General features: G+C 37.5%; 1 protein-coding gene across 9 annotated transcripts in view; it reads left to right on the top strand.

Annotated features, from left to right (window-relative positions):
- RBFOX1 (RNA binding fox-1 homolog 1) overlaps positions 1-13,335 on the top strand; it is a gene marked incomplete at both ends in the record, with an annotated part of 1,321,463 nt that overhangs the window by 1,050,103 nt on the left and 258,025 nt on the right. For 4 of the 9 annotated variants that reach the window (XM_082006874.1, XM_082006873.1, XM_082006869.1 and 1 more), the window contains one exon: positions 6,116-6,484. The exons of the other annotated variants lie outside the window; for them this stretch is intronic. In XM_082006874.1, coding sequence (XP_081863000.1) covers positions 6,398-6,484 — 87 coding nt within the window. Of the gene's footprint in view, positions 1-6,115; positions 6,485-13,335 lie in introns of those variants that run through there. 9 annotated transcript variants of the gene reach the window in all.

The following is a 13,335-nucleotide window of genomic DNA, read 5'->3' as shown; positions in this document are numbered from 1 at the left end:
GTCTATGGGGCCTGATGGGATCCACCCGAGAGTACTGAGGGAGCTGGCAGAAGAGCTTGCCAAGCCACTCTCCATCATTTATCAGCAGTCCTGGTTAACAGGGGAGGTCCCAGAAGACTGGAGGCTTGCCAATGTGACGCCCGTCTACAAGAAAGGCCGGAAGGAGGATCCCGGGAACTACAGGCCTGTCAGCCTGACCTCTGTACCGGGGAAGATTATGGAGCGGTTGGTCTTGAGAGTGCTCACAGGGCATGTGCAGGACAACCAAGGGATCAGGCCCAGCCAGCACGGATTCATGAAAGGCAGGTCCTGCTTGACCAACCTGATCTCCTTCTATGACCAGGTGACCCGCCTAGTGGATGAGGGAAAGGCTGTGGACGTTGTCTACCTGGACTTTAGTAAAGCCTTTGACAGCGTCTCCCACAGCATTCTCCTGGAGAAACTGGCAGCTCGTGGCTTAGACAGGTTTACTCTTCGCTGGGTGAGGAACTGGCTGGACGGCCGAGCCCAGAGAGTTGTGGTGAACGGCGTTAAATCTGGCTGGCGGCCGGTCACAAGCGGTGTTCCCCAGGGCTCGGTTCTGGGGCCGGTCTTGTTCAATATCTTTATAGATGATCTGGATGAGGGAATCGAGTGCTCCCTCAGTAAGTTTGCAGATGACACCAAGTTGGGTGGGAGTGTTGATCTGCTGGAGGGTAGGAGGGCTCTGCAGAGGGATCTGGGCAGGCTGGATCGATGGGCAGAGGCCAACTGTATGAGGTTTAATAAGGCCAAGTGCAGGGTCCTGCACTTGGCTCACAACAACCCCACGCAACGCTAGAGGCTTGGGGAGGAGTGGCTAGAGAGCAGCCTGGCGGAAAGGGACCTGGGGGTGCTGGTTGACAGCCGGCTGAACATGAGCCGGCAGTGTGCCCAGGTGGCCAAGAAGGCCGACAGCGTCCTGGCCTGTATCAGGAATAGTGTGGCCAGCAGGAGTAGGGAAGTGATTGTGTCCCTGTACTCGGCACTGGTGAGGCCGCACCTTGAATCCTGTGTTCAGTTTTGGGCCCCTCACTAAAAGAAGGATGTTGAGGTGCTGGAGTATGTCCAGAGAAGGGCAACGAAGCTGGTGAGGGGTCTGGAGCACAAGTCTGATGAGGAGCGTCTGAGGGAACTGGGGTTGTTTAGTCTGGAGAAGAGGAGGCTGAGGGGAGACCTTATCGCTCTCTGGAACTACCTGAAAGGGGGTTGTGGCAACGAGGGTGTTGGCCTCTTCTCCCAAGTAACCAGCGATAGGACAAGAGGAAATGGCCTCAAGTTGCGCCAGGGGAGGTTTAGATTGGATATTAGGAAAAATTTCTTCACTGAGAGAGTGGTCAGGCATTGGAACAGGCTGCCCAGGGAGGTGGTGGAGTCGCCATCTCTGGAAGTGTTCAAAAAACGTGTGGATGTGGCGCTTCAGGACATGGTTTAGGGGGACATGGTGGTGCTGGATTAATGGTTGGACTTGATGATCTTGAAGGTCCTTTCGAACCTAGTGATTCTGTGAAATTTTTTGGTGTTGTATAGCATTTGTAAGAAACATTGTTTCTGGTATTTTTGAACTAGATATAGGCATTAAGAAGAATAAATGATTTGGCAGAAAGATAGGCTAAATAGATTACTTCTATCAGGATCTGATTAGAGTATACCTTGTTGATTGACTGATGACTGCATTGCAGGGATTTGCCTTTTCCAGGCAATGTGGCTCCAGGGAGGTTACTAAAGTCTTTTTTACCTTGAACCGTAGCAAAGCTAGGCATCTGCTTTTGCCTGGGTGACTATTTTGGTCATTGTCTCACGTGCCATTTAGGTATTATGTGCAGGTGGGATCAAAACTTTGGCCCTTCTTGCATAATTTTCATTTTTCTTGTTCTGCCTGAATGTGTAGCCCTGTTTTCAGGCATACTTCTGTCTTTATTTCTTTCTGTGTGCATCCATACTGTACAGCAGTCTCCATTTCCTTCCCATCGCAAATGACTTCTTAGCAAGTCCACAGTGAAATCACTATTAGGGCACTCCTGTCAGTAGCTTCAGTTCTGTGCTAAAAAGTAAGATGATAGCATTAGACTCCTGGGCCTGAAACACTGATGTATTTTGTGACCTTCTACTGCTACCTTAGCTTGCTTAACCTATGCTGTTCACCTTTAAAACCAGCTTCTTTCTCAGAGGCAAGTTTATAACAGGAATACTCTGTTAGATTTTGGAAGTTTGATTGTTCAGTCAATTTCTGGGTAGAATAATTATAGTCTCTTATATTAATCAATTTAAAAAATGCATTGTGTTACTGGTGCAAAAATAGTCTTTAGTTAACAAGTTTAGAAAAGGTGTGTGTTATATGAGCTTCTTAACTATGATGCAGGTAGTATCACCTGGGAGTTTTCAGTCCAATGTGACTAAATTCTTATATTGCTGCTAGTTTTTAAAACTGCAGATTCATTTTCATAAATGATACCTGCCTTTTAGCAAAATTCTGCAGAAATGAAACAAATGACATTGTATGTTTTATTTGCGTGCATATATTTTATATATAAAACTAGTGTTCATCTATTTTCTTGTTCTTTTCTCCTTTCATTTTTTAAAATAAATTTTCAGTTTCAGAAAATCCTTGAAAATTTTTAATTAAAAAAAAACCCAAACAAAAAAAACAATCAACAAGCCAAAAGTGTTTGGAAACAGCTGAAAGAAACATGCCCTCCATTAGCATACTGAAAATGGCTTAGCATGTCATTTTTTTCGAACAGCATTATACTTTTCTAGAATGTAATGGAAGTAAAAGCTATATAATTGTTTAAAATAGATGATTTCTCCTTTTCCATCCACACAGTTAATTTTTTGCGGGGAGTAAGAATCCTGGAGTAGGCAAGAAGTAAGTACTGTCACCATCAGTGGCTTCAGACAGGTGATTGATGTGCATAGTACTGACCATTCTGGCTTTGTCCTACCAAAAACATTTAGGCTCATGCTTAACCTTAATCATGCTAGAGGTCCTGCTAAAGTGAAGCAGAATTATTAACATACTTAATACTCTTCTGGCTCATTCTCCGAGTCCCCAGCACTCTTTATGGTCAAATTTCATGTATTCAATAGATTCTTGCAGAAAAGGAGGGACCATTTAATGCTAACTAGCAGTGAACTACAAACCTTAAGACAAAGTTCCTCTTTGTATGGCTGGGAGGGAGAATAAATATGTTGGTATAAATTGGTGAAGCTGATATAGTTGCATTGGCGTAAGTTCAGAATTTGGCACGGGGCGGAAATGCGAGTAAAGCTGTATTGTACTTCTGTGGTTTTGATTCACAGAGGTTTGTGCGAACTTAGGTAGCTGGTGCACACATGGGACATCACCAAAGAGCCCAACCAGAAAGTCAGAGCTTGGATTTGGAGTGCCATACAGCTATACATTTAGAAGCATGTTGTTATAGTGAGGCAAGCAAAGCATCATTTCATTAAAACAGGTAACTACAGTTTATTTTGAAAGTTTATTTTTATATATTACAATCTGCAATGTAGTAAATATAAATGCTTCTTAGACATTTGATATTTTCATTATTCTTGAATGTTTATACTGCTTGCAAAGAACTGGAAGGGTCCTGCTGTAAGTTGCTGAGTTCAGACTAACACTACTATTGGCATCATATAATTTTATTTTATAAGTTATCCTTTTTCTTTACAGGATTTGGAAGGCTGTTCTAGACCCTCACTTTGACAATGCAAAAATACTTTTTAGAAATAACTTGAAAGAATATTTTCAGCCTAAATTTATTTATAACTAGTTTTTCCTTGATTTTTAGTGTGTCAGGATTGTCCTTAGCTTAACCAGTCTCTTCCTGCTACTGTTTTCTTCCCTGTTCACAGATCATTTTTCTAGGATTAAAAAATCAAACTTTCTTAGCTTCCTATTACATCATAGTTGCTACATTCCCCTGAACAACACAAAAAAAAGACTTTCTTTACAGCTATTGTAGTTGAATTTAACCTTTTTCTTAATGTGGATGAAAAGAACTGTATCCTATTGGAAGTACCTCTAAGAAATTAACTGAGAAATAAAATTAATTAGGAAATACTGATAATTTGCCTTTTCATATTTGCATGACACTAGCAGCTCAAAGTCCTTAAACAGGTGCAATGAGGTCCTGCTTTTCTTCCTCCTGAGTTTAGAACTGAAGTTTCTGTTAGTAGCAGAAGCATGACCTTACATTTCGTATTACTGAATTTCATCCCATTTCTATTAATGCAGTTGGTAAGGTTGAGCAATTCTTTCTATATAATATTCTTATACTTGACAGTACCTTCCAACTTTATGTCATCAGGAAATTTCATCAGCTTGTTGCTTTGTGCCAAAATAATTAATGAAAACGTTAAGCAAAAACTGTCCCAAAACACATCACAGAAAAGCTGCCCTTGAGCCTGTGCTTCCCTGTACAAATCAACTTGCCCTTTAGGTTTTCTAACATCTTATCATATATATATATATATATATATATATATATATATATGCTGAAGCAGGAAAAAAACAACTAGGTATTTTACAGAGCAATTTAACAATCCTTATTTATGTCAGTTGTCCCACTGGAGTCATTTGACTAAAGCTTTCAGAATCCATTTTATAATCTCCATTCCTAGGTGAAAGAAATCTTGTTTCTCTTCAAATGCAGCTCACTCTGTTAGACCAAACAAATAAGGTAATAGATCAAATGAACATTTTCTTTAGAAATTGATTACTTTAAAATGATTTCTAATAGCAGCTCGCTTTCTCATATATACATTATATATTTCTGTATGACAGTTAATAAGTGGTTTTGTATTGGAGTTTATGAAAATCTTTTGGCAAAATCCACTGTGTGTCAGCCTGTGTGCTTAATAATTAAACGGCAGGGTTCTGTTCCTTAATAAGAAAAGAGCAAGAAATATGATTAATAGCTGAGCATTGTCAGGTAACCAGTTTGAACAGCATTATCCCCACCAGAAAAGTGAGGCAATTCTATAGCAGGAGATGGAACTAGGTAAACATCACTTCACCACGTGACAATTGCTGTCCTCATTGGCAGTCTTGCAAAAGAGCATCGCAGAGGGTCACAATTCAACATCTAAAGTTAGAAATGGTGTAAGGCTGAGAGTAACGAGGGCCAATGTGCAGCTGCTAAGGTAGATTTCTGAATCATGCAACACAGCTGCCTGGATCCATGAGAACCAATTACTGCAAACCTTTCACGATGGTCAAAATGTGACATTAAATAATTGAGTATCACATCAAATCTTGTCTGCAATTAGTTATCTGGAAAAGTAATTATGCAACAAAATCAAGTAGCTGAAATTAGCGATGTGAAGCACCTTGGTTATTCAAAGATGGTAGGAGAGGTTTTGGGTTTTTTTTTTTAATTTGTAACATGAAGTTTTAAGCACCTAACTAATTCTTTATTGAATTAAAAAAAAACTTGCTCAATTGTAATTCTTGTCATTAGTCATATCTGCAATAGAAGATACATTGCACATGAAACAGCTGTTAATGACTAAGTTTGTTTTCTCTAAAGTAAAAATGATTAGCTCTGAGAATGTCTTGCTAGTAGTACATTAAAAAGCAACTCTGTTTTGTTTAGGGGGGAAACCAACCTAAATTTCACTCTTTTGTCTCTTACACTAAGAGTGTAAGTTTACGGATATGAAACACTCTAAAGGTCAAATCAGTTCTTTTAAAAAAAGCTATGATGTGAAGCTTAAAGCTAAGTATAGCTGTGAAAGGTTAGAAAAGCCATTAAAATACAGTTTATACTAATAGAAGTAGTTAGCTTACATTAGTTAGCTCAAATATTTCAAATAAACAAGAAAAGTATAATGACTCAAAACAGAATATGTGTCAAATATGACAGACTTAAGTTTAAACTCACATGAATATTGTTTAACAGCTTATTAGTACAGGGAAACATTTATTTATGCAATCATGATAAACCTGTTTATTTTTAAATGGCTTCTAATAGTAACTGTTGTCATGTATATGCCAGAACTGATAGGAAAATGAATTGTAATCAGTAGATCTGTACAGAATTTGATCTGTCTGAGTATAGTACTTCAAAATCTGAACTGATAAAGGGTAGTTGATTAGTCATGTTCCTTAAGCTGGTTCCAAAATAGCACCTTCCTTTTTTGGTAGAGTTAGGTTTGCAGCTGTTGTCTCTGTCTGTTGTCTCTGAAGAAAATTTTAACATTAAGAGTTGCTGACGTCAATTTTTTTCTTTTTTTTACAGCTGATGTGGGCTTTGCCCCTGACAGAAGTTGTTTGGTTCTAGCTCTGAGTTTGGAAGAAGTTGGTATATAGATTTTCCCCTAACTTTCAATTGATGTGTTTAGCTTTAGTGGGAGTAATACTATCACTTAAACCATGTTGTCGTCTCAAGGAGTTTTGCTACATCCGTATGGAGTGCCAATGATTCTGCCGGCAGCACCATACTTCGCTGGACTTGTTCAGGTAATGCAAGGCCGCTTCCAACAAGCAACTTAACTCTAGTGCACTTAGAGTAATAATTGGAATTTTTATGGTTGAGAAAGCAAACACTTTTAATACAGGCAAAAGCTCTCATGTAGTCAGTGAGAAGATAGTAGGAAATCAAAAAGATGGATCACCCTAATCTGTGTATTGACATCTCTCATGGCTGAATAAATGGTGTAGTTGAGCTATATTTGCTTGTATTGATTTGTCTGCTGTTTAACATTCATGCCTTTGCTTCACGAGGTTGACCACAGGGCAGAGGATTTGCTATCCATTCTAGGTTTCTGAGGGAGTCAGCATTCCCACGGAAGGTCATAAGACAAAGTAACTTACAGTGATGTGTTTAGGTTAAGTGTTTTAGCACAGCAAATATGACTAGTATTAAATATGCATTAATTCATATGTTATGTGTCACACTGAATGAAAAAAGGGTTTGTGTTTTTGTGTGTATAGAAATATATCACCTTCTCAGGATACTTATGCACATCATATTAATTCTTTTGAGCCCTGAAAGTGTAAGATCTTGCTTCAGGGTGAGAGTTCTGTATTTTAGAAGTTAACTGGCAGTCACTAGATTTAATTGTTGTTGTATTGTCTGGTTTTGATTTTGTTTTATTTTTATCAAAAAATCCTACTACTTTTTTCTGCTGTTAGACTTCGGATTTTGAATAGATCATATAGACACTAAGCAAAATGTATTCTGTTGTTTACAGTATTATAAGACCTTAAGAAAGAATTCCAGTAATGTTTCCAAGCATTGACAAAATGAAAAAAACAATGTAACTTATAAATGGCAGTAGTTTAGATGTTATGCATTAGCAGGGTCGAGAGACACACAAGTGTATTATGGCATTTCTGTGTCATGCTAATGATCAGTCAAATTAACTGTGGAGGAGAGGCAAATTTTCTTTATGCTTCTTTACTACAACAGTTAGCTGGTGTAGAGGGACAATCACAGCATGGAACAGGTGTTTTTTTTCCATATAGGTCCATTCATTAATTGGTAATCAAAGACTGAGAGTTGTGTTCTTCACTTTAGACTTACTATCAGACACATATGTCTAAAATAAAAATATAGCATTGCACAGTGGCCATTATCAGGTATTGAAAAGCTGTGTCATCTGGGACATGCAAGCTGATGCAATTTTTTGTTTGTTTGTTTGTTTTTTTTTGTTATGCGGTGAGACACAGTGGCACATTTGAACACATCAAGCAGGCGTTCACATCCATTAGAATTTGGGGACGAAGGTCGGACGCTAGAGCTCAGTCAGACCCTGTGCCATCCTGTCCAATAAATAATTACAAGCAAATCGTGCCTTTCACTCTATGCTGATTGATGTTGAAATTGCTTTTGAAAGTTCTCATAAGTTCCTGTTATAGATTAAGTGCTGGTGTAGGAAAAATAACTGCACCCAACTGAAATGGGTGAATGTAATCAGGTTTAATGGACTCGAGAGCTTGTTGGGAATTAAATAACTATTGATTTGTTGGAAAGTTGCTGTCATTACAAAATGCCACTCTGGACACATTATCCAAACAGATAGATTAGAAGAAAGGGCCCTTTGAAAATTTGGGATGCCTTATTTCAAAATTTTTTTATTTTATTTCTTTCCTTAGAAAGATATATCCAGGTCTATGCTACTCCATTAGCATAGGTCTACAATAGTCAAGCAATAAGAATTGTCCTACAAAAAAATATGTATGTTTACAGGTACAATTGAAAAATGTTGTTCTTCTGGATACTTCTCTAGTCTTCCCTCTTCTCTCCCTTACTCTAGTGCCATACCTGAAAATTGCATTTTGGAAACAAAACAAATGTTTGAGTTACTGTCTTAGTGGGTGAACTAGAACATTAAATGTTTTAACCACTTTCTCACTCAAGTTTTTATCTGCATTTGCAGTATCTGCAATCAGCTTTTTATACCAGAATGCTTATTGCTTGTCTCTTAGAGTAAACGTAAGTAAAGTATCCAAATCAAAATAATGCAAAGGACACTTGACAGGCATATTTATGTCATCCTCTTCTAATCAGTAATTACATAATGTTCAGAACTGTAATGGAAACTTTCTTCAAAAATATGCTTTGATAAACTGATTGTGCAAATCTTTTTACTGGCTTGCAGGTTGAGAGACACAACCCTGAATTTTCAAATACCGTTTTAACATTTTAGATGCTTATAAGATTACAATTTATTTATTTGCATGGATCTCTACAGAAAGTATATTTATTTCTGATTAGGGATTCCCCATGATTTCCAACTGGATTTACACCAAGATCGCCTATGAAAAGAGTGTAGAGTGTTGCATAGAGATTTGGGGGACTATTTTGGGGTTTTTTTCATGTTTTGTGTTGTATGGTTGAGCAAGAGAGAGCTCAGATCACTGTAGAGGACTGTTAGTCTTCAGGGGTTCTGCACCTTCAAGCGCTGTATATTATTTATACTTCATGCTGTATATATGCAGCCTTTTCCAGCCTCTTCTCCTAAATTCATCATTAAACTCTATCCTACATCCTCTGCTTGCTTTTGGCACACCCTCTTGTTAGAGAGCACTGGAATGTGTGAAACTTAGGACAAACAAAAGAGGGCAGATACTGTGGATACATCTCTGGAAACACTTCAGATGAACAGCCATGTGTATTTTCCCAATTGCATGCATTATTCTATTAAGAAGATTTGTATTCCTCTTACTGAGGTCATATGTTTGAGATGATGAAAAATGGAATGCATATGTTCTTGGAGAGAGAGAAGGTAGTTGTTCAGACTTACAGATACGTAAAAATATATCGAATTATGTTAAATATATTTGCAAACTTAATTTTACAATGAATAAATATACCTTTAAAAAAAACTGATTAGAATGATGGTATTATTATTGCCTGTGATTTCTTAGCACATTTTTAATGAGGAAAATAAAATATCTTTTCCTCTCGCTTCTTCCTCTTGGGTGAAACTGTAGGAGGGAAAAATCACATGAAAGTACAAATGATGCATAAATAGCATTATGCCTCATGTGGGTGGAGAGATGTTTTCTGACTTGGCACAAAAGATGTAGTGGCGGCTTCACAGGCTGTCACAATTACACTGTGACCAACACAGGAACTGCAATCCAGCAACTGCATATGCTGTGGACAGCAAGGCCCACCTTATATCAAAACTATCATGCTTTTTCTCCTGGCAGGTGAAATAAAAAAATATGCCATAAGAGGATTAAGTGGTGATCCATTAAGAGACTTCTTATCCTGCCCTCGGTTCGTATCCCGATTTTGCCATTTGATTCCCATGGGGGAACCCTGACGTCCAGCTAAGCAGTGAACTCAGCAGGGTGTCACATGAGAGAGATCCATCTGCACTGGCCAGGGTGTGGGACCATTGCTCTGCTGTCAGGAGGTGTGGCTGTGTGCTACTGTACCATCTTGCATGTTCTCAGAATAAACATGCGAAACCAAGTTCTGTTCATCATTAAAATTACAAAGCACAGCATCAAGAAAACTATTTTGCAATTCATAAAAGAGTATGTTTAGTAGAAGAGTAAGTTAAATGTCTCCATATTAGCTTCATCTTTTCGTGGCATTGAGTAGTTCAGGTATATAAAATCTTTGCAGTTGCTCTGGATGCGTGGAATGTTAGGATTATGATAAAATGTTTTAGAAACACTAGCAGTATATGACATTTTAGTGGTGGATGCTAAATTATTTATTACATGGCTGGTTTAGGTGGCTCAATTTCCATTTAGCAGAGAGAGAGGCGTTCATATGCATTATTATAAAAATTAGTAAAGTTGAAATTACTTAGTCTTTTCAGTAAACTGCTGGAAAATTCTAAATAGAAAGACAGTTCCATTTCATACAAAATGCACTGCTTTAAAATTAAAAAGGTGGTGTTTTTTTCTGAATATGGTCAGTATTTTTTAAAATATGCTTTTATTTTAGCAGTAAGAGTTCTGAGGGTTTAAGGTTATGTTTATTGCTAAAGACTTCATCCAGTGAGGCTCAAACATTTTTTTTCTTCTGCTTTTATTTACTTATTTATGTGGTGGTAAAGGAGGGTAGAAGTAGGAAATAGATGGCTACTGATTAACTATTTTAATAAATTTGGAATTACCGTACTTTTAAGTACATCAGTCTTAAGCTTAAATTATTCTTAAGGTATTTCGATTATATCTGTCCATCTGATTTTCCATAGATAGTTAACTAGTGCGTTTGCCTGACAACAGGAAAAGTGGTAATCTGGAGACAGTTGCATTTTATTTTAGGGCTGAGAGAATTGCTTAGCATATGCTGTGAAAAGTGGTGGTGCAGACTTCACAGTGCCATCTTTGGCAGTCTGTAAAATCCTTGGTTTAGTGCTGTATTGAGAAGTGCTAGCAGTGAATACATTCAGAATACTTGTAGATGCTAGTGTGCTACACTACCTGGAAAATCACACTTGCTTTCTGGCAGTCCAGTTTTGGTAAATGTTGTGTTATTTTACATGAAAAAGACTTTGGTAATTTAGTAGCTTTTATTTGAATAATGCATTTGAAATAGAAATTATGAGAGGTTTTAGTTTTTCCCATGTTGCCTGAAGTGGTATATAGTTGTTTCGGTCATTTTTAGATTACGATCTAGTGGAATGCAGTGCATAATTTCTCTTTACATTGGCTGAATTGCCTATTTGAAATGCAGTAAGTACATGATTTACCTTAGATGCACATTTATTCTGGCTTGATGGTGTTGTTCTGTCTTTGCAAATGATAAGGGTCTCCTATTACTAGTATTGTACTCCCAGCGCTTTGTGAGTGGAGGACTAACATGTTTTACTACTGCAATCACTTTTCATCTGAGTGCCTATTTTGTTCTGGTTTTGAGACAGTATACCTAAAATTTCTTCTCCCTCTCAATCGAAGAGTTACAAAGTTTTTCATCCTTGTGTATCAAAAGTGCTTGTAATAGGACATGTAAGGTGGTGGTGATAGTGATGGATGTGGTCTGTATTACCTTGTTAGCAAAAATTTTCAGTGACCAATGTTTAAACCTCTGATAATACAACTTCAGATTTTTTTTTTTTTCACTTTGATACATGGATCAAGCAATGTAGCCAACATGCATTCTCTGTGAAACATGTCATTTGCTCAAGAGGCTACAGACAACTTGAAGGTATTTTGTTATTGCTACTGCAAGAGTTTATTTTGTTTTAACCTGACTTTATTTCTTGTTGATAAGTGCGGCTATCCTAAAATACCTGGTGAGTGAATCTGCAAGCAGGAGAGGGAGGGACAGGCACACAGAATGTCTTTCCCATTGACCAAAAAGACTTTTTTAGTGAGAAGGATAGCTTATGGAAATAGTTCAACTAAGAAACAAGTGGTTATTCTCTCATTCCATCTGCATAATTTTGTCTTGCTAGCTTTTATTTCAGAAATCAATGCGTAACATAATTTGAATGAGTCAGGCAATACTACATTACCTCATACTCTCTCAGCTCAATGTTGTGCTATAGTCAGGGCTTCTTCCTGAGCTCAGCAAAAAAGCAAAAGATTTCCTCTGACACCCAAAAGACACAGAATTTTTTCCTGTCCCGCTTTTGCCTGCAATATCAGTATCAGTAAATTTTATACACTATGATACGTAATTATGGTTACTAGCATGTGTGTTGGATAATGCACTTCAATGGAGTGTTTTAGTATGGCAAGAAACTGGGTGCATCTGGGCCTTCATGGCTGCAGCTTCTGCAGTGTTTTTTAAGTGGAATGAATAAAAGGATATTTGAGTTTGTTATGAACAGAATAGTTTCTACATACAAAATAAGTTTCATTAGAACAGGTTGTATTTATTTGTTCATCTGCTAAATAAGACAAAACTTTTAAGATTTGGATTCTCTGCAAAGGCTGATTATTTAATTTGGTTTCCCTGACTAGAAGCCAGCAAGCTGCTAGGGCTATTCTAAGGATCTGAAATTTGAGCTGGTTTTTTTTTGTTTGTTTTTGTTTTCTGACTCATGCATAATCATCAGTAATAAAAGTTCCAATGGCCAGATTATGCCAGGAGATACAACTTTGAAGGTCTATTGCTTTCAGTAGAATGATACACAACTGATAACAAAATATGTTTGTATATTTAAATATAGAGGAATTATTTTTATGGACTTGGCTTGAATATTTTACCTATTTACCTTCTGATAAGTTATCTTGTGTTACATGAGCTAAAGTTAGAAACCCAGTTAAAATACATCTTTTGTTTTATTTGGTCTGTTTTGCCTGCTTTTTTTTTTTTTTTAGCTGAGGTATGCAGGTAACTTTTCTCGGCCTTTGTTTCAAAGAGGGTGTTGTAAAAACATCTGAAATGTCTACTTCAATAGACCGAGTTGTGGAAAATATATGGTGAGGACATCATAATTTGAATTGTAAATATTTTCAGCTGAAGTAATTGGGGATTGCAGTTGAACTGTTCCATTACTAGGTGAGAGTGATGGAATCTCACCTGGCTGACTATTTGCCAGCTAGATATCACAGCTGTCTTAGGTTTACGAGCAGGAAAAGATTTCACAGATAATTTGAAAAATTTGGGTTGTTTTTTTTTCAGTGTTGTGACAGGTCATGAACTCTGTAAATAGATAATAGGAATTTGATCCAGGTGAATTTTCTGTGTCAGTTTCCACTTGTGTTTCATTAGATTCAGATTATTGTGCATTATGTTAAATTCCGATACCCTTGTTCCTTCTTTTCCTCTGGTGGCCAGAGATACATGAGCTAGATACCTTGGAGGATGACTTAATCCTCCTTAACTCTGATGGCTTTATTAAGTCAGTAAAGAATGTCTTTATTTTTTTTATCTACATATTGTTTTATTG

The sequence above is a fragment of the Phaethon aethereus genome (genome assembly GCF_964289735.1).
Source record: "Phaethon aethereus genome assembly, chromosome: 15".
NCBI lineage: Eukaryota > Metazoa > Chordata > Aves > Phaethontiformes > Phaethontidae > Phaethon > Phaethon aethereus.
The sequence above is the reverse complement of the archived record's forward strand: the minus strand, read 5'-3'. Positions and strand labels throughout refer to the sequence as shown.